The sequence below is a fragment of the Oncorhynchus mykiss genome, chromosome 10, assembly GCF_013265735.2.
Source record: "Oncorhynchus mykiss isolate Arlee chromosome 10, USDA_OmykA_1.1, whole genome shotgun sequence".
NCBI classification, from domain to species: domain Eukaryota; kingdom Metazoa; phylum Chordata; class Actinopteri; order Salmoniformes; family Salmonidae; genus Oncorhynchus; species Oncorhynchus mykiss.
In genome coordinates this window covers 72,720,195-72,739,644 of record NC_048574.1, presented here as the reverse complement: position 1 = coordinate 72,739,644, position 19,450 = coordinate 72,720,195, and the positions used below count along the sequence as shown (strand labels likewise).

At 46.0% G+C, this 19,450-nt stretch overlaps 1 protein-coding gene across 4 annotated transcripts in view; it reads right to left on the bottom strand.

Moving 5' to 3' along the window:
• LOC110497292 (microtubule-associated tumor suppressor 1 homolog A) overlaps positions 1 to 19,450 on the bottom strand; it is an 82,492-nt gene that overhangs the window by 6,020 nt on the left and 57,022 nt on the right. For all 4 annotated transcript variants that reach the window (XM_036933882.1, XM_036933883.1, XM_036933881.1 and 1 more), the window contains 3 exons: positions 11,434 to 11,762; positions 4,735 to 4,801; positions 71 to 285 (listed from right to left, as the gene is read on the bottom strand). In XM_036933882.1, the coding sequence (XP_036789777.1) occupies positions 71 to 285; positions 4,735 to 4,801; positions 11,434 to 11,762 (611 nt within the window). The remainder of the gene's footprint in view (positions 1 to 70; positions 286 to 4,734; positions 4,802 to 11,433; positions 11,763 to 19,450) is intronic.

Here is a 19,450-nt window from a genome sequence, read left to right as displayed (position 1 = left end):
CAACCAGTTAACAAGTTGAACATTTCAGAGCCCGGTCACCACAAGCCCGGTCACCGCCTCGACCACTGACCTGCTGCTCCATGAGGGCGCGGCATTTGTCCGCCTCCTCCTGATAGGCCTGGTGCACCTTGTCCCACTCTGCCTGGTAGAAGGCCTTGAGCCTCTCCTCCAGGCCGGTCAGCTCAACCTGGTGATCCCTCTGGACCCTCCGCACCACCTCCTCCAGAGACACCCGCACCTCCTCCTTCTCCTTCTGCAGCCGCTCACAGCACTGGGACGAGGAGACTGGAGAGGGAGGGAGGGGGAGGAGAGGGAGGGAGGGAGGGAGGGAGGGAGGGAGGGAGGGAGAGGAGAGGGAGGGGGAGGAGGGAGAGGAGAGGGAGGGGGAGGAGAGAGAGGGAGGGGGAGAAGGGGGAGGAGAGGGAGGAGAGAGAGGGAGGTGGAGGAGAGAGAGGGAGGGGGAGGAGAAAGAGAGAGACCATGTCATTGTCACTTTGTATTTTAGAATTCACTTTCAAAACACAATTACCCAGAATGAGGCTCTATGATAAATAATGACTTCACTGTAATAAGAGGGCGACAGCGTTGGAATAACATCTAACGGCCAATTGGTGTTTTTGTAACAGCGTTGCATAAACACCAATTGGATGTGAACATCTGACGACGCACTGGAAAAATGCACCACTGTTCCAACATTGCGCAATCCAACCCCAACCTCTAATCCTGATCAGAATCATATGCACCCTTTCACACAGCACTTTACATGTCCGCTGAAAACTAAGGGCCGGATTCCAGGACCCATTAAACCAGGCCCTGAACTACAAAGCCCCTTCAACAGCAGATCTCCATTGAACGTAATTGTTTTGCCCAACCAGGAGTAGAATTCATTTGGGTCTAGTAGGCTATAACCTACTTAATCGACATCTAATGACAGGACTATATTTTAACACATATGTAATGATAGACCCATATATGTAATGATAATACCAGATTCCCACAGCGCAGCACAGAGCAGCCTGGACAGTTGACATTTCCTCATATCCTCCCCTGTGGGATTAACTCTGAGGCCTGTTGCCACGGCGATGTTGTCATAAAGGCCGGCAGCTGTGAGCCCGTTAACAGACGGGTCCTGTCTTTATTATGGGGTAACTAACAGAAAGGGTGTGTGTGTGTGTGTGTGTGTGTGGATTAGGGGCAGGTGTGAATGGCATGTGGCCCCCGTATTATGACATCAGCGCTGCCCCCCCACAAATTGTTTCATAACACGACATCATGGGTCAAGAAGGAACAAGGAAGGGAGCTGGAAAGACTGTGTATCTAAGGGCAGATCTAGGATCAGGATTTACTCAAGCCTGTTACTGTAGCCATTATCAGCTCAAGATACAATTGATCTAGGATCAGATTTAAAGGGATAGTTCAGGATTTTAACAATGAATCCCCTTTATCTACTTCCCCAGATTAACATGAACTCGTGGATACCATTTCTATGTGTCTGTGTCCAGTACGAAGGAAGTTGGAGGTCGTTTCACAAGCCAATGCAAACCAGCAGACATATACAAAATGGTATCCATTAGTTCATCAGACTTCAGGAAGTAGATAACGGGCTTCAATGCCAAACCTGAAATATCATTAACTCAATCCGCAAATTTTAACAGTGACCATTATCCACTCATTATAAAGAGCCTAGAACTGTTAACTCCCAAACTGTCGGAAAGACAAATAAAATCCCTGGAAGTCAGACTGACAACGTTCTTTCACTAGCTTGAAGAGAAACGTATTGGCACAGGTTCTGCTGGTCAAACATACAGTAGACATAGCAGAGAGACTTGTTAGCACTTCTCAAAGTCTGACGTTAACAGACAGAGTTTTGAAGGAGGTGGTGAGAGTGAGATTCATACATTCCACAGTCATGTGTAAAAACAGGGGTCAAGGTTCAACAAGCACACCAAAGCCCCCGCTCATCAAACAGATGGTAGTCGATACATTTTCTGCTGAGGTTCGGTGGGAAAGAAAGTGCATCTATGCACGTGTTTGCTTTTAGGGGGAGAGGGCTTGGTACGGCAGTTAAAGGGTGTGTCCGGGCTTACACGAGTGTGTGTGTTGAGACGGAATGGTTTTCACTGTGTAGTAAAAGTATTGTTTGTATAAACGTGTGTGAGAGAGAAAAGTGTGTGAAAGAAAAAAACGACAGAATTGTAGTCGGAGTGTTGTGTGTTTGTCTACCATGCATGTGAGAGTGTGTGCCTGTCTGTTTAAAAGAGAAGGGGGCTTTCTAGCTCTCTATATCCCTGACAGCAGACGGCCGTTGGTATTGTTCATCAGAACCACATTGTACAGGCATTCCAACCAGATGCCTCTAAGGCATTTTGCACAGTTGGCGAGGATTGACGAGGTCTGGCAGGACGTCTGAGACGGTCATGGGGGCACGTGGGTAAAGTGAAACGGAGCACGTTTCCTCTCCCTTTCGTAACACATTACAACATCTGGGGTCTGGGCCAAGTCGAAGGAACAGAACTGAACAAGCCCATTCCTCTGGAACGCCACTCTGATGTCATTGGCGGAACAGAACAGAATGCCTTGTAATGTATGAAACACATCCACAACAATGAGTGTTTCAACATGTTCACAAACACCTTCCCGCCTTGTTTGAAATGATCACCACTAAGAAAAATGGATAGCTGTCAGCATGGATTCTATCCCATATTATTGACCTATCCAGTCGTGTCAGATCAGGGATCATCTTGAAGGGAGGAAGGACGCATGTTTTTACAATGGGATGTATTTGAAATTCTGGGGAAACATGGATCAAAATGTTGTCAACATGTCAGATTACACTACAACAAAATATGGCCCGCAGATGATTTTATTTGGCCTCCATTGTAAAAAAAATGTAATAGTGACTAGAAACACCAGCAAATCAGCTCCAAGTGATTTTTATTTAGTTCATAAGGATACCCCACACATAACAGATATATGTGATTGTATCCAAATGTAAGCAAGGTTTGAAATGACTGTGTTTTAGTCAAATATTATATCTGCAGTCTACAAAGTATTTGTAATTATGCTCTGGCCCCCTGACCATCTCCTCAAGAAAGAAAATAGTCCCACGGTGTGATCTAGTTGCTGATCCCTGCTCTACAACAACTAGACGTTTCTCCAGAATTACAGTCTGAACATTTCCTCCTAAAGAGAACAACCCCCTTCCCTGACAAGCAGTTTCACAGCACTTAACCCCATTATGTTAAGACTATTGTCCTGTCACGACAGTGATGTAGCATGTCTCCATAAGGGTAAACAGAGATGATGCTGCAGAGAGACTACCACTAACTACTGTTGGTGAAGGCTTGGAGGGAAGACGTTAAGTCATGCTTGAAGGAAGACCGTGGACAAAGGAGACGGTCTGTAATTATGAAGGCTTTATGACTGCTGCACGGGCTACCAATAACATCAGTTCAATGCATTTCCCTGACACGCGCAAACACACGTACTTGCATGCTAACAGGTGTACACACAGGCACACACATTTTTGCAAAACATGCAGAGGCTTGCATTCATGCCTCCCAAATACAGCATGCCTAGGGGGTGGGGGCTAATAATGTCTACACAGAGGCAGAGAGTTGGCCAGCACACAGAGCTTTGGAAGGCAGTTGACGACCTGATAAGGCCTTAATGATAAGCCAACAGGTTAGGGAAATGAGAGGGAAATAGAGGGAAGGTTCATTCACATTGAGTGTTGTAAAAAAACAAAAAAAACTTGTTGGCTTCACTCATAACGAGACACAATTGTCAGATTAAATGTTTTCGTTGATCATTTTCTTATTTACAGATTTTCTGCTTCAGACAAACACTTGCGCTTCCTTGAGCAACCGACGTGCTGATAAACGTGCAAATGTAAGAGGTAGAGGGGTAGACATGAGGTAGAGGGGTAGACATGAGGTAGAGGGGTAGACATGAGGTAGAGGGGTAGACATGAAGTAGAGGGGTAGACATGAGGTAGAGGGGTAGACATGAGGTAGAGGGGTAGACATGAGGTAGAGGGGTAGACATGAGGTAGAGGGGTAGACATGAGGTAGAGGGGTAGACATGAGGTAGAGGGGTAGACATGAGGTAGAGGGGTAGACATGAGGTAGAGGGGTAGACATGAGGTAGAGGGGTAGACATGAGGTAGAGGGGTAGACATGAGGTAGAGGGGTAGACATGAGGTAGAGGGGTAGACATGAGGTAGAGGGGTAGACATGAGGTAGAGGGGTAGACATGAGGTAGAGGGGTAGACATGAGGTAGACGGGTAGACATGAGGTAGAGGGGTAGACATGAAGTAGAGGGGTAGACATGAGGTAGAGGGGTAGACATGAGGTAGAGGGGTAGACATGAGGTAGAGGGGTAGACATGAGGTAGAGGGGTAGACATGAGGTAGAGGGGTAGACATGAGGTAGAGGGGTAGACATGAGGTAGAGGGGTAGACATGAGGTAGAGAGGTAGACATGAGGTAGAGGGGTAGACATGAGGTAGAGAGGTAGACATGAGGTAGAGGGGTAGACATGAGGTAGAGGGGTAGACATGAGGTAGAGGGGTAGACATGAGGTAGAGGGGTAGACATGAGGTAGAGGGGTAGACATGAGGTAGAGGGGTAGACACGAGGTAGAGGGGTAGACATGAGGTAGAGGGGTAGACATGAGGTAGAGGGGTAGACATGAGGTAGAGAGGTAGACATGCTTGAGGTGTTTTTTTCTTACTGAGCTCATCGCGCAGGGTAGAAAGCTCCAGGGACAGTCCTTTCTTCAGCTTCAATGTCTCTTCACGCTGAGAGAGAGAGAGAGAGAGAGAGAGAGAGAGAGAGAGAGAGAGAGAGAGAGAGAGAGACTATTAGTTATTAAGTCAATGGAAAAACTATTCCTAAACTATGTGAGACTTCCGTTTCAAGTGGAACCAGACAATGGTTTTACGTCAGACATTATGACTCGACTGACAGTCATCTTTCCACAACATCATTCCTTGGCAACAATAGCTTCTTAGACTTCGAAAAATTACAGGCTTCAGTATGGTGACCTAATAACATATTCCTATAGGCGTGTCGAGGAATGCTGTAACTTCTAACAACAACCTACTACAACCTACATTAGCCTGCTGGGTAGGCTACAGAAACAGCACATTTCTGAGAGCTGCATTTTCATAGCCTGGTCCCAGATCTGTTAGCGCCGTCTGCCATCTTCTATGGTGCCGTAGGAGTTGACGAGACAGCACAAACGGATTTGGGAACCAGGCTAGCGTTTTCAGCAGCTGTCTCGACACCAGACACTGTTTTCCTTATGACAGTGTGTCCATATCACGCCGTTATCATACTGTGGAGAGACGACTTTTAGGGTGACTTAGAAGTGACATTGGGCATCTTAGAAACAGGGAACACTATGAAAACTCATCTGACAGGCCTACGCATTAATAAGTAGATAGTTTGAGTCTAAAACACACACGCTTCCTCTCAGATGTCACATACACAAATTATCTCTGAACTTGATCATTCTTACGGACTTACACTCTCATACATATCAACATTGTCTCAACATCCTGAAAGGATGGAAGGCTACACCCTGCACTAATCACACACACACTTCTCTAAAATGGTCAAACAGAGACGGTGCTATAATAAATGTCCACACTCTTTAAAACAGAGACACAACGATCACTTCATAACCGTCTCTATTTGACACATGGCATGATGAACACACACTTTATAGTCATGAATCCAATCGGTCAGCTGTAAGGGAACAGATAGATAGATAGATAGATAGATAGAGAGATAGAGAGATAGAGAGATAGATAGATAGATAGAGAGATAGAGATAGATAGAGAGAGATTGAGAGAGATAGAGAGAGATAGAGAGAGATAGAGGCCAAACAGCCCGCCGACAGATGCGCAAAACAAAAACAACAAAAATAAAGCAAACGGAGCGAGAAAGAAAGAGAGAGAGAAAAGAAGAGAGAGAGAAAACAAACACACCTTGCCTTTCTTTCTGGTATGTGGAGGAGTCTTCAGGCAGGCTTTGCTGCCAGAGGAGCCCATGTTATTCCCCCTGGGCTGCTGAAGGGCCAAGTGCTACATCTAGGAGCTCCACTACAATGTGCCTGGTCAGAACCTCCCCCTCTCCAACCACCTCTACCACTCCACTCTCTCGCTCGCTCAGGAAACTGGTCTGTCTACATCAAATAAACCTCCCTCCCTCTCCAAGGAGTACTCAGCACATCAAGCCCTGCCTAGCAGTACCTCCCCACCTCCAACCCAGCCGCCCTTGGCCAAGCTCCAGCCCACATATATTTCCCCTAGAGACAGGGCCTGGAGCTGGGGGTCTGGGGGAGGTGGAGGGAGAGGGCTAGATGAGCGTGAGGTCAGGCTGGGCTAAGGCCCTCTGCTCTGGGCCTCGGGGGCTGCGTGGTCAAGCCTCTCTGGTTCCTTTAACCTTTAAAAGAGCCAGTGGTTGTACAGTACATGTGTCTGTGGGGCTAATCCATTCATAAACATTAGCAGCACTAACAACACACACTAGATTCTACTTTTCAAAGACATGACCTATAAGGAATCAAAGTGAGCTTGGCCATTGCCTATTAGCTAGCCTGCTACATAGTTACAGTGGAGATGTTTGATTTTTTATTTTATTTCACCTTTATTTAACCAGGTAGGCAAGTTGAGAACAAGTTCTCATTTACAATTGCGACCTGGCCAAGATAAAGCAAAGCAGTTCGACAGATACAACAACACAGAGTTACACATGGAGTAAAACAAACATACAGTCAATAATACAGTATAAACAAGTCTATATACGATGTGAGCAAATGAGGTGAGATAAGGGAGGTAAAGGCAAAAAAAAGGCCATGGTGGCAAAGTAAATACACTGGAATGGTAGATTTGCAGTGGAAGAATGTACATTGGAGGCTATTTTGTAAATGACATTGCCGAAGTCGAGGATTGGTAGGATGGTCAGTTTTACAAGGGTATGTTTGGCAGCATGAGTGAAGGATGCTTTGTTGTGAAATAAGAAGCCAATTCTAGATTTAACTTTGGATTGGAGATGTTTGATGTGGGTCTGGAAGGAGAGTTTACAGTCTAACCAGATGCTCAAACTGCTGTGGTATAGCGGAGTCCTATTAGACCTAATCAACTGTTTTTTATGCCACCTTTGACTCGTGTCCTTCACGTCAAAGCTGGCTAATCCATTCCATTTCTGGCTTGGTTTGCGCTGTAGAATCTTCTACGTGGCGCTTTCAAGTGGTCTCTGCAGGCCAAGACAGCACTGGCATCCTCCTTTTAGATTAGACTCACACAAAGAGAGAGTCTGGCACTGCAGAGTCAATAGAAGGCTTATAATGCTATAAGTGAAGAGATATTTCACTGCCAAGACTCTCTAAATATCCTCCTAGCTAGCCAGACGCTATCCAGGAAATCTTCCCTACGACGGAAATGTACTCGGATGGAGGGATGAGACAGGAGGGCTATTCTCCACTCGTTTACAGCCCAGAGGATTCATCCCTCCTTCACGATCATCCACACTATTACACTACAAGTCAACACAGTATGTACACCAGGAGATATCCACGTAGTCTAATCTAAAATAACTGATGGCATCAGATCATGGGTGTGTTCATTAGGCACCAAATGGGAGAAAACATACTGAAACAGGTAGGGACTATAACAACGCTTTAGGTTTTTCCCCCCCAAACGCTTCACTACTATGTGCCCTTATGAATGCGACCTGGGTTTATCTAGGGGGACATTTTAATCTAGGGGGACACTCATTAGTATTACTACTCTGTTAGAGAGTTTTAAGTTTGCTCTCGTCTTTAGTTGGCTTGACAACCTCTACAACATTCAGAGAGCTCATTGCTGTTCCTCAGATAGGAACCTCTCTTCTCCCTCTATCAGGAGGATTACGGTAGGGCTTGAAGCTTGGGGGCGGGGTTATTGATACCCCCAGATGTACAGCTCACAGGTGATGTGGTGGAACCCAACAGACCCACCCCTTTACCCTTCTCTCCCTGCCTGCAGGGAGGCTTGAAACTGCAGCTGGTGCATTAGTCCCTCTCTCCCCCCAGTCCCTCCTCCATTTCTCTCCCTCCCCCGTCTCCCCTTCAATCCATCTCTTTAATCAATAGAAAGCCAGAAAAGCATTCCAGAGCTGTCTGTCTCCTCCACAGAGGGGTTTTTGGTTAGAAAGTGGAAAAGTAAACCAACCGGACTGAAGCAGGAATCCCTTGATTTGATACAGCACTTGACACAACGAATGATTTCCTTAACTTGATAAAGAAACCAACGTTGTCTGATTCAGAACAGCATAGTGGAGATGATTTTCTACTATCTAAATGACCGCTCAGTTCACAGTCTGTCACACAACAGCACCTGTGGAGGAGTGAATGTTGTGGAAGGTGAAACCACATGGTTGTTCTTTTCTCTAGGAGATGAAACCAGGTTTACAGGAGATATTGATGGGAGAGAACACAGTCTATCACACCACTCAGGCAGAGAGACAGTGATGGGAGAGAACACAGTCTATAACACCACTCAGGCAGAGAGACAGTGATGGGAGAGAACAGTCTATAACACCACTCAGGCAGAGAGACAGTGATGGGAGAGAACACAGTCTATAACACCACTCAGGCAGAGAGACAGTGATGGGAGAGAAGTCTATCACACCACGCAGACAGCGAGACAGTGATGGGAGAGAACAGTCTATAACACCACTCAGGCAGAGAGACAGTGATGGGAGAGAACACAGTCTATAACACCACTCAGGCAGAGAGACAGTGATGGGAGAGAAGTCTATCACACCACTCAGGCAGAGAGACAGTGATGGGAGAGAACACAGTCTATAACACCACTCAGGCAGAGAGACAGTGATGGGAGAGAACACAGTCTATCCCACCACTCAGGCAGAGAGACAGTGATGGGAGAGAACACAGTCTATAACACCACTCAGGCAGAGAGACAGTGATGGGAGAGAACACAGTCTATAACACCACTCAGGCAGAGAGACAGTGATGGGAGAGAACACAGTCTATCACACCACTCAGACAGACAGACAGTATTATATCTGTCTATCACACCACTCAGACAGAGAGACAGTGATGGGAGAGAACAGTCTATAACACCACTCAGGCAGAGAGACAGTGATGGGAGACAACAGTCTATCACACCACTCAGGCAGAGAGACAGTGATGGGAGAGAACAGTCTATCACACCACTCAGACAGACAGATAGATTACTGTCTATAACACCACTCAGGCAGAGAGACCGTGATGGGAGAGAACACAGTCTATCACACCACTCAGGCAGAGAGACAGACAGACGGTGTGTGTTAATGTGAAGCTCAGTGTGTGTAACACCTCTGGTCAGGTAGGGTCAGCAGACGGTAGGCGTGGTCAACATCACATCACAAGGCTGTAGACCACCCTTCCCTCCATCTCCATGTATCCATCTTTGCCTCCCTCATTCCCTCCCTACCCCCCCCCCCCCCCCCCCCTCCTTTAAACACATAACAGTGATGTTACGGTTCTTCATTCATACCAGATGTGGGGTAGCATATCAGATACAACTGGGACTTGCTGTCATGTTGTAAGTGTGAGGAGAAACTAAGGACCAAATCAGCTTTAGGACATGGTAGAGATAATGAGAGAGAGAATGAAAGAGAGAGGGAGAGAGAGAGAGAGATGGAAAGAGAATGAAAGAGAGAGGGAGAGAGAGAGAGAGAGAGATGGAAAGAGAATGAAAGAGAGAGGGAGAGAGAGAGAGAGAGATGGAAAGAGAATGAAAGAGCGAGGGAGAGAGAGAGAGAGAGAGAGAGAGAGAGAGAGAGAGATGGAAAGAGAATGAAAGAGAGAGGGAGAGAGAGAAACGGAGAGAGAATGAAAGAGAGAATCTGGGGGAAAAGGTTGTGAGCTGCACATTCCCTAGCCAGTTGTCATACAGATGAAGAATTTGAAAAGTTCACTATGCCCTCATAAAACTGTTAAAGCAAGGTGAGCCAGTATACTTTATAAACGCCCAGGGATTTTGGCGCCTGGAGCAGATTATCACTGCTATTCCAAACATGTTCCTGCCGTACCAGAATAATTAAAAGTATGACAAAGATTCATGTGGAAATGCCTGTCATGAAAGGATTTACAGAGTAGTGAAACCTCACTCTCTCTCTGTGTTAGTAGATTCTGGTCTATAATTCGTGTTTTAATTTGGGGATGATTCCTCTCAATCCTAAATACACAAAGCATATAATTAAAAATATCCTACTGTGTTTAACATGTGCTGTCAAGAAATGTCACTTGATCACAATGAGCGTTTCCAAATGTTCGTCCTGAAGACAGAGGGTAAATATCTCTGCAAATATTTACACAGCAGCCTATTCAAGTCCGGGATTCTGTGAGTGACAGGCGGTATTATGCACACAAGCCACACCCACTCGCCTGGCTGGACCAATCGCTGGCTTAAAACACTGATAGAACACACCCTCAAAAGACATGAACCAGGAATTCAGTTTGGTTCAACAGGATCCTTGTCTAAGGAAGCCAAAGCCACGTATAGATGGACACTATATAAGATATGGATAGGATTTTGTAGGATATTGATAGGGGATAGCAGTGTCACCAGTGTTATGATTGAAAGGCTGCTTTTGACTGGTGGCAGGCAGTCACACACACACACACACACACACACACACACACCTTGAACTGGCTGTTTTAGCAGTGGACAACAGAAGACAGCAGAGACAACAGATACTTCATGCATGCAGCCATCCACATTCAGCCATCCACAGCATACCGTTGACATCCACTCATCAATAGTCATACATAGTTCTGGATGGAAAGGCCCTGTGTATTTGATGACAGCCATGGACCCTAAATGGTGAGTGGGTGTGGTGAGATTTACGGTCCTTCCTGCCTCCTCCTCCTCAGTCATGTAAACAGAAGCTCTGCAAGTCAACCAACCAACACCCACTATATCTATATTGCTACATGAATAATATCCATGGCACTACTCAAACACACACAGAGGACAGATCTGGTTCTCTGCCCTCTATAACAACAAGGCCATAGTTACTAAAATAGGCCGAGGACATTCCTTTCAGCTCACCAAGCACCTAACTACAACAAACAAAACAAATCACATTTTATGTCACATGCGCCGAATACAACAGGTGTAGACTGTTACCGTGAAATGCTTACTTACAAGCCCTTCATTAACAAATAACCCAGTTAAGAAAATAGAGTTAGGAAAATATTTACTAAATAAACAAAAACAAATAATAATAACAATTACGAGGCTGTATACAGGGGGTACCGGTACCAAGTCAATGTGCGAGGGTACAGGTTAGTCCAGGTCATTTGTACATGTAGGTAAGGGTGACAGAACAGCACACCAAGGTGCAGTAAAACCCAGACATATCCCTGTGTTACCTCGGTGAAGAGGTGCTGCACCACGGTAGCCAGGGCCTCTATCCGACGGTTGCCCTGGTCCAGGAGCCGTCGGAGCTGCTGAAGGCTCTGGTTCTTCTTCTCACACTGGGCACGGTACTGGGCCTCCGTAGCTGGCTTAGCCTCCACTAGAGCCCGGGCCGGGCGGGATGCCGAGACCACTGGTCCCTGGACTGGGAGAGGGACGGCAGGGACTGGGACCAGGTCTGGTTGGGGCGGCTGGGGTTGGCTGGGTCCTCCTACCTGAGTAGTGGTGCTGGTCTGGGAGAGGGTCCTCGCCAATGGCGCCCCCCGAGCCTTGTTCTTGTCCACTGAAAGAGAGCAAGGTCGGTTGAGTGTTCTGGCCAGTACTTTTAGCATGGTCTCTCACATTCCACTCTCCACAACATAGAAACACAACATACACACTAGCATGCAGGAGGATACGCCTAAAGGTCTCTGAGCAGACACCGACTGAAACCCCAGTGGAGCTAAGAAACAGTGCAGCAGTGCATGCTGGGATAGCTCTGTAATGATGGGCCCGAGGTAGAATCCAAGGATCCATTAGGAGTGCATTAGCATCAAGCCACAGTGCAGTTAGGAGACAAAACCATCCACGCCCTCCCTTTCTCTGTCCATCTCTCCCCCTCCCTCTCCCTTTCTCTGTCCATCTCTCTCCCCCTCCCTTTCTCTGTCCATCTCTCTCCCCCTCCCTTTCTCTGTCCATCTCTCTCCCCCTCCCTTTCATCCCTCTCTCCCCTCCCTTTCTCCGTCCATCTATCCCCCCTCCCTTTCATCCCTCTCTCCCTCCCTCATTTTGCCATCTCTTCTCCTCTCCCTCCATCCCTCTCCTATGTATTTTGTTGTCTCAGAGCAAAGTGGACCATGGAGATTTCATGCCTGACTGAAGCTGCATTCCGTGTTTTATTAGGAGGGAAAACTGGCCACAGCTCTTGACCCGACAGCAGACTGTCAATAGAGTTATCCCTGATACTTCATGTTGATCATCATAATCATCAGCAGACTGTCAATAGAGTTATCCCTGATACTTCATGTTGATCATCATACTCATCAGCAGACTGTCAATAGAGTTATGCCTGATACTTCATGTTGATCATCATACTCATCAGCAGACTGTCAATAGAGTTATGCCTGATACTTCATGTTGATCATCATAATCATCATATCTATAAATGCCAGATCAACCATCTCTATCTTTCCCTAAAGCTATCACATATAAAGTGTTAGTAAAGCTCTCTTTAATAGTGTTTGCATATGAAGATGTCCACCTGACACAGTCAACTCAATGAGAGGCAGAGTGCTATAACACTATGGGCGTCCCATCACCACACCAGCTGAGCTATGACCTTCTCCCTAAGAGGGTTAAACACTGTGATACTGCCCCCTTATGGCCACCACACTGTCAATAACCCCTCAGTCATAGAAACAGGCTTCATGTGTCACCTTGATGGGCAGTCCTGGGGCTAGAGGGATACAGTGTCAGCAGGTTTTTCAGCCCACCACTAACACATCTGATTCTAATAATTAACTAATCATGGTCTTCAATCTTAGACCTCAGTTTAGACAGGGCTGGAACAAAAACATGCACACACACTGTACTGTCTGAGGTTTTGATCTACTGTATCAGCCTACGCCTACACCATCACTCTAGCCCTACAATAACCAGCATGGAGCTCAAACTCCATCTGTCTAGCCCTACAATAACCAGCATGGAACTCAAACTCCATCTGTCTAGCCCTACAATAACCAGCATGGAGCTCAAACTCCATCTGTCTAGCTCTACAATAACCAGCATGGAGCTCAAACTCCATCTGTCTAGCTCTACAATAACCAGCATGGAGCTCAAACTCCATCTGTCTAGCTCTACAATAACCAGCATGGAGCTCAAACTCCATCTGTCTAGCTCTACAATAACCAGCATGGAGCTCAAACTCCATCTGTCTAGCCCTACAATAACCAGCATGGAGCTCAAACTCCATCTGTCTAGCCCTACAATAACCAGCATGGAGCTCAAACTCCATCGGTCTAGCTCTACAATAACCAGCATGGAGCTCAAACACCATCTGTCTAGCCCTACAATAACCAGCATGGAGCTCAAACACCATCTGTCTAGCCCTACAATAACCAGCATGGAGCTCAAACTCCATCTGTCTAGTTCTACAATAACCAGCATGGAGCTCAAACTCCATCTGTCTAGTTCTAGAATAACCAGCATGGAGCTCAAACTCCATCTGTCTCTACAATAACCAGAATGGAGCTCAAACACCATCTGTCTAGCCCTACAATAACCAGCATGGAGCTCAAACTCCATCGGTCTCTACAATAACCAGAATGGAGCTCAAACACCATCTGTCTAGCCCTACAATAACCAGCATGGAGCTCAAACGCCATCTGTCTAGTTCTACAATAACCAGCATGGAGCTCAAACTCCATCTGTCTAGTTCTACAATAACCAGAATGGAGCTCAAACTCCATCTGCCTAGTTCTACAATAACCAGCATGGAGCTCAAACTCCATCTGTCTCTGCAATAACCAGAATGGATCTCAAACACCATCTGTCTAGCCCTACAATAACCAGCATGGAGCTCAAACTCCATTGGTCTAGTTCTACAATAACCAGCATGGAGCTCAAACTCCATCTGTCTAGTTCTAGAATAACCAGCATGGAGCTCAAACTCCATCTGTCTCTGCAATAACCAGAATGGATCTCAAACACCATCTGTCTAGCCTTACAATAACCAGCATGGAGCTCAAACTCCATCTGTCTAGCCCTACAATAACCAGCATGGAGCTCAAACTCCATCTGTCTAGCTCTACAATAACCAGAATGGAGCTCAAACTCAATCCGTCTAGTTCTACAATAACCAGCATGGAGCTCAAACGCAAACCGTCTAGTTCTACAATAACCAGCATGGAGCTCAAACTCCATCTGTCTAGTTCTACAATAACCAGAATGGATCTCAAACACCATCTGTCTAGCCCTACAATAACCAGCATGGAGCTCAAACTCCATCTGTCTAGCCCTACAATAACCAGCATGGAGCTCAAACTCCATCTGTCTAGTTCTACAATAACCAGCATGGAGCTCAAACTCAATCCGTCTAGTTCTACAATAACCAGCATGGAGCTCAAACTCAATCCGTCTAGTTCTACAATAACCAGCATGGAGCTCAAACTCAATCCGTCTAGTTCTACAATAACCAGCATGGAGCTCAAACTCAATCCGTCTAGTTCTACAATAACCAGCATGGAGCTCAAACTCAATCCGTCTAGTTCTACAATAACCAGCATGGAGCTCAAACTCAATCCGTCTAGTACTAGAAAAACCAGCATGGAGCTCAAACTCAATCCGTCTAGTTCTAGAATAACCAGCATGGAGCTCAAACTCAATCCGTCTAGTTCTACAATAACCAGCATGGAGCTCAAACTCAATCCGTCTAGTTCTAGAATAACCAGCATGGAGCTCAAACTCAATCCGTCTAGTTCTAGAATAACCAGCATGGAGCTCAAACTCCATCTGTCTAGTTCTAGAATAACCAGCATGGAGCTCAAACTCAATCCGTCTAGTTCTAGAATAACCAGCATGGAGCTCAAACTCAATCCGTCTAGCTCTAGAATAACCAGCATGGAGCTCAAACTCAATCCGTCTAGTTCTAGAATAACCAGCATGGAGCTCAAACTCAATCCGTCTAGTTCTAGAATAACCAGCATGGAGCTCAAACTCAATCCGTCTAGTTCTAGAATAACCAGCATGGAGCTCAAACTCAATCCGTCTAGCTCTAGAATAACCAGCATGGAGCTCAAACTCAATCCGTCTAGTTCTAGAATAACCAGCATGGGCTCAGACACACTCATATCAAACAATTTACTAATCCAATCTCCAATTACATTGCATTATCCTATTAGTCAACAGCCATTTATTAACAGTTTGACACTAATCTGCCATTTGGGTTATAAATATTTTCTTGTCATGCATTTTCTGTTTCCAAATTCAATGCATCAGTGTGTGTGTGCATAGGGACACCTGGACAGACAGTGGTGGAACATGCTTGAGAATGAAACGTGTGTGTGTGTGTGTGTGTGTGTGTTAGTGGGTAATTAGCACTCTGTCAGTGTGTCTGCCTCTTCTAATGGCATTGTGGGCGACTTCCCCACACCCTGGGACACACACGAATAGAGACTATCCGTAACACACAGAGTTTCAACGCTTCCTCGAGCATGTCACACCACTGCCAGTCTGGATGTCCCCATGCATGGCTTGAGCTAACAGGGGGAGCGGTGCCTACTTTCATCCTGTGTTTTCACAGCCAACCACAGCACCCAAACGACAACACCACACCCACACACACAGGGGCATCCTGTGGGTGACTGCTAATCGCTAAATCTCTTTTAACACACCAGGGAGGGGAAACCAAAACATCCTCCCAGTAGGCACGCACACACACACACACACACACACACACACACACACACACACACACACACACACACAACCCACATGAATAGTCTTCATTCAGAAGCATAAACAACTGTAATTTATGACAATCATCTTGGTTTAGGGAGGAAACTCCTAAAGAGAACCAAAACAAAGGCCATGGAGGTTTATCTGATCTGCCTAAGAGGCGGATGTCACTGGACCAATATATAGACCACTATTATATAACATGATTGCCAGTAGTATTTCTGTTTACTGGGAGGAGCTTCAGATATATTTACATCATATTCAGCAACATATCGTCACCTTTTACAAAATGTCTCTTGCTTATTTTTTCTCCGTTCTCCTCTCTGGAAGGAAAAAAAGAGTCAAGCAGACATTTTGCAGAGTGTGTACCTGAGATCTGCCATGCAGGCTGATAGAGGTTCAGGGCCCAGTCTGTGAGAGAGATGTCAGTCAGTTAGCCACTTAGCATGCAGTGGGATATTATGTGCATCCCAAATGGCACCCTACTCCCTATTTAGTGCACTACTTTTAAACCAGTGCGCTATATAGGGAAGGTGGTGCCATTTGGAACATATTTTACAAGTTAGGGGAAAAAAAGTCTCTGGATGGAAGTTGGGCACAGATCTAGGATCAGCTTTTCCTCCACAAGTCATGACTATCATGGGGAGAAACACTACACTGATCTTGGATCAGTGTCTAGAGGAGACGTTAAGAGGTGCTACTGAAAGGGAGAGATGAGGGGCTGGATGAGAGGAGGAAGAAGACGAGCGGAGAGGATGTCTTTTAGTTGAGGATGGCGCGTGTGTGTGTGTGTGTGTGTGTGTGTGTGTGTGTGTGTGTGTGTGTGTGTGTGTGTGTGTGTGTGTGTGTGTGTGTGTGTGCGGCTGTGTGTGTGTTAGATCTGTCATCTGAGTAAATCAAACCTTTTTGAAACGTATTCCCAACCGAACTGAAACCATGTTGGTGTTTGAGGCTACTGTAGTTTGCCAGAATGTAGAGAGTGAGAGTTGGACAGAGAGCCAATCCCTCATCAACTGTACAGTATTAATTACACTCCTGACTGCTGCTCCAATGGGCTGGGTCGCAAAAATGCAACCCACTTCATAGGAGGGATTAAGACTGGATTACTGTGTGTGTGTGTGTGTGTGTGTGTGTGTGTGTGTGTGTGTGTGTGTGTGTGTGTGTGTGGGTGGGTGTTGGGGGCAGTAGCTTTTCCACCCAGATCAGCCTTTCAGAGCATTGAGCAGTGTGCAAAAGCTATAGCCAAAATTATGACCCCCTGCACACACACACACACACACACACACAAACACAGCTCAGTGCTGTGAAAGTCTGATCTGGGTGGAAAAGCTACTGCCCCCAACACACACACACCCACACACAGTAATCCAGTCTTAATCCATCCTATGAAGTGGGTTGTATTTTAATTTGCCAGCCCATTGGAGCAGCAGTCAGGAGTGTAATTAATACTGTACAGTTGATGAGGGATTGGCTCTCTGTCCAACTCTCACTCTCTACATTCTGGCAAACTACAGTAGCCTCAAACACCAACATGGTTTCAGTTCGGTTGGGAATACGTTTCAAAAGGGTTTGATGTGCCAGAGGTAGTAAACAGTGCCCATCACTTGTGCACACACACACACACACACACACACACACACACACACACACACACACACACAAGCCCGCAGTCTTAATCTGGGTGGGATTACAGATACCCCCTACTGTGCTCAGATGAAACATCAAATCTGGAAAAATGAAAAGTGTGAATCTGACGGCATTAATCTGCAAACTGCATCTGCAGCAGATTTGTCAAATGAGGATTTTGATGCACATTACTTAAAAGATGTGGCGTCAACAGCATTGGATACACCCATGTAAAAGCTTGCTGGGCCACAGGCAGGAGGGCGAGAGTCTGTGCGCTAGCCTGGCCTATAATGGGCTTCACAGAACATATTTACCGGCTGTTATCTCAGTATTAGACGCTATCTCTTTGACAACCTTGAGGTGACTATGGAATATAAGTATGATTAGAAACTGAAGTGTAAGACACATTGTAAATAAACCAAGCCCCCAATAAGGCCGAGAACTTCTCATATACCACCCTGTACCCCACATAGTGTACTGTTTCTGACCAGGGCCCTATATCGGGAACAGGGTGTCAGTTGAGATGCAGGCGCAAGTGAACATATCCCCGGTGACACGGCTACAGACTCCTAGAAAATCTAGAAGGACCCCTGGCCCACCTGCAGTCCAGTCAAAGTTCATTAACTGCAATAACTGGGGCCTCGTAGACCGTATCGCTTGTCTAACGAGGCGACTGCACTCCCAACCCGGCTGTATCCATGGCAACACATGGAGAAATATCGACGTCAGTGGAGGCTGCTGAGGGGAGGACGGCTCATAATAATGGCTGGAACGGAGACAATGGAATGGCATCAAACCATGTGTATTTGATGTTTTTGATACCATTCCACCTATTTGGCACCAGCCGTTACCACAAGCCCGTCCTCCCCAATTAAGGTGCCACCAACCTCCTGTGGTCGGTGTGTGGAGTGAGTGAGAGAACATGGGGTGTCATTAGCACATGTGTGCCTAGCAACACTGAACTGGGGTCCTTATAGTGCTCCCCTGATTGGGTCTGCCCAGCAGTATGCCTGTACAAAAATGCTTATTGACCTGTTTTAAATTAGCCTACATCCCTAAAAACAGGTTGCCTGGTATAAAAATAACATAGATTTGATATCTGTTCATCACATAAATATGAGACCCAGAAGGCATGGCTGGCTGAATTCATTAGAGAATATAAACATTCCTTTAGAGAATGTATAATCTTATCGCTCCCAAAATACCACTACTCTCTCCAGTACACCAGACAGATTTCAGAAAGGGAACATCTCTCCCTGGTCCCTCCTTTGGAATATTCTGTCCTCATTCCACCAGATAATTCCCTCATCAGGCGAACGCTGAAAAAACATTGAGATTAGCTCTTGCACGAATGGGCAACCTTGCCGCAGAGCAGGCAGTGACTAAAGCCTGCTGTAACCTACATTTCTCTCGCAGCAGAGAAGTGGGTCTCTAAACCACTAAGATGGAGGCCGCCCTCAGACAGACACGTGCAGCCTGAGCTTGGATACAAAACAACACGTCATATTACGGTTTTACTATTACACACTCCGTTGCACTGCTATTCTAGCCGGTATAGATATAACCATTTAATAACAGAAATAGAACGCAGACAGAGATGTGGAGTCTAGTTTGAATACAAAAACAGCAGGTCAGGCTAAAGTACAGGTTAACAGACGAAATGCCAAAGACTAAATAGCAAGAAAAAAACGACTCAGTAAATAGATGTATAACCATTTGAAACAGATAGAGGGAGGAGTCAAGCTTGTGATTGACACAAAACCAGCATGCCAGCCCATAGTACTGCTTCATAATAGATACAATGACACAGAACACAAAGAAAAGGCCTGTTCCAGACCGTCTTAACATAGTGGTTTAATGACAGAACGATGGTCAGGCTACTAGGAGCCAGATGAGGCTGTGTGTCTGGGT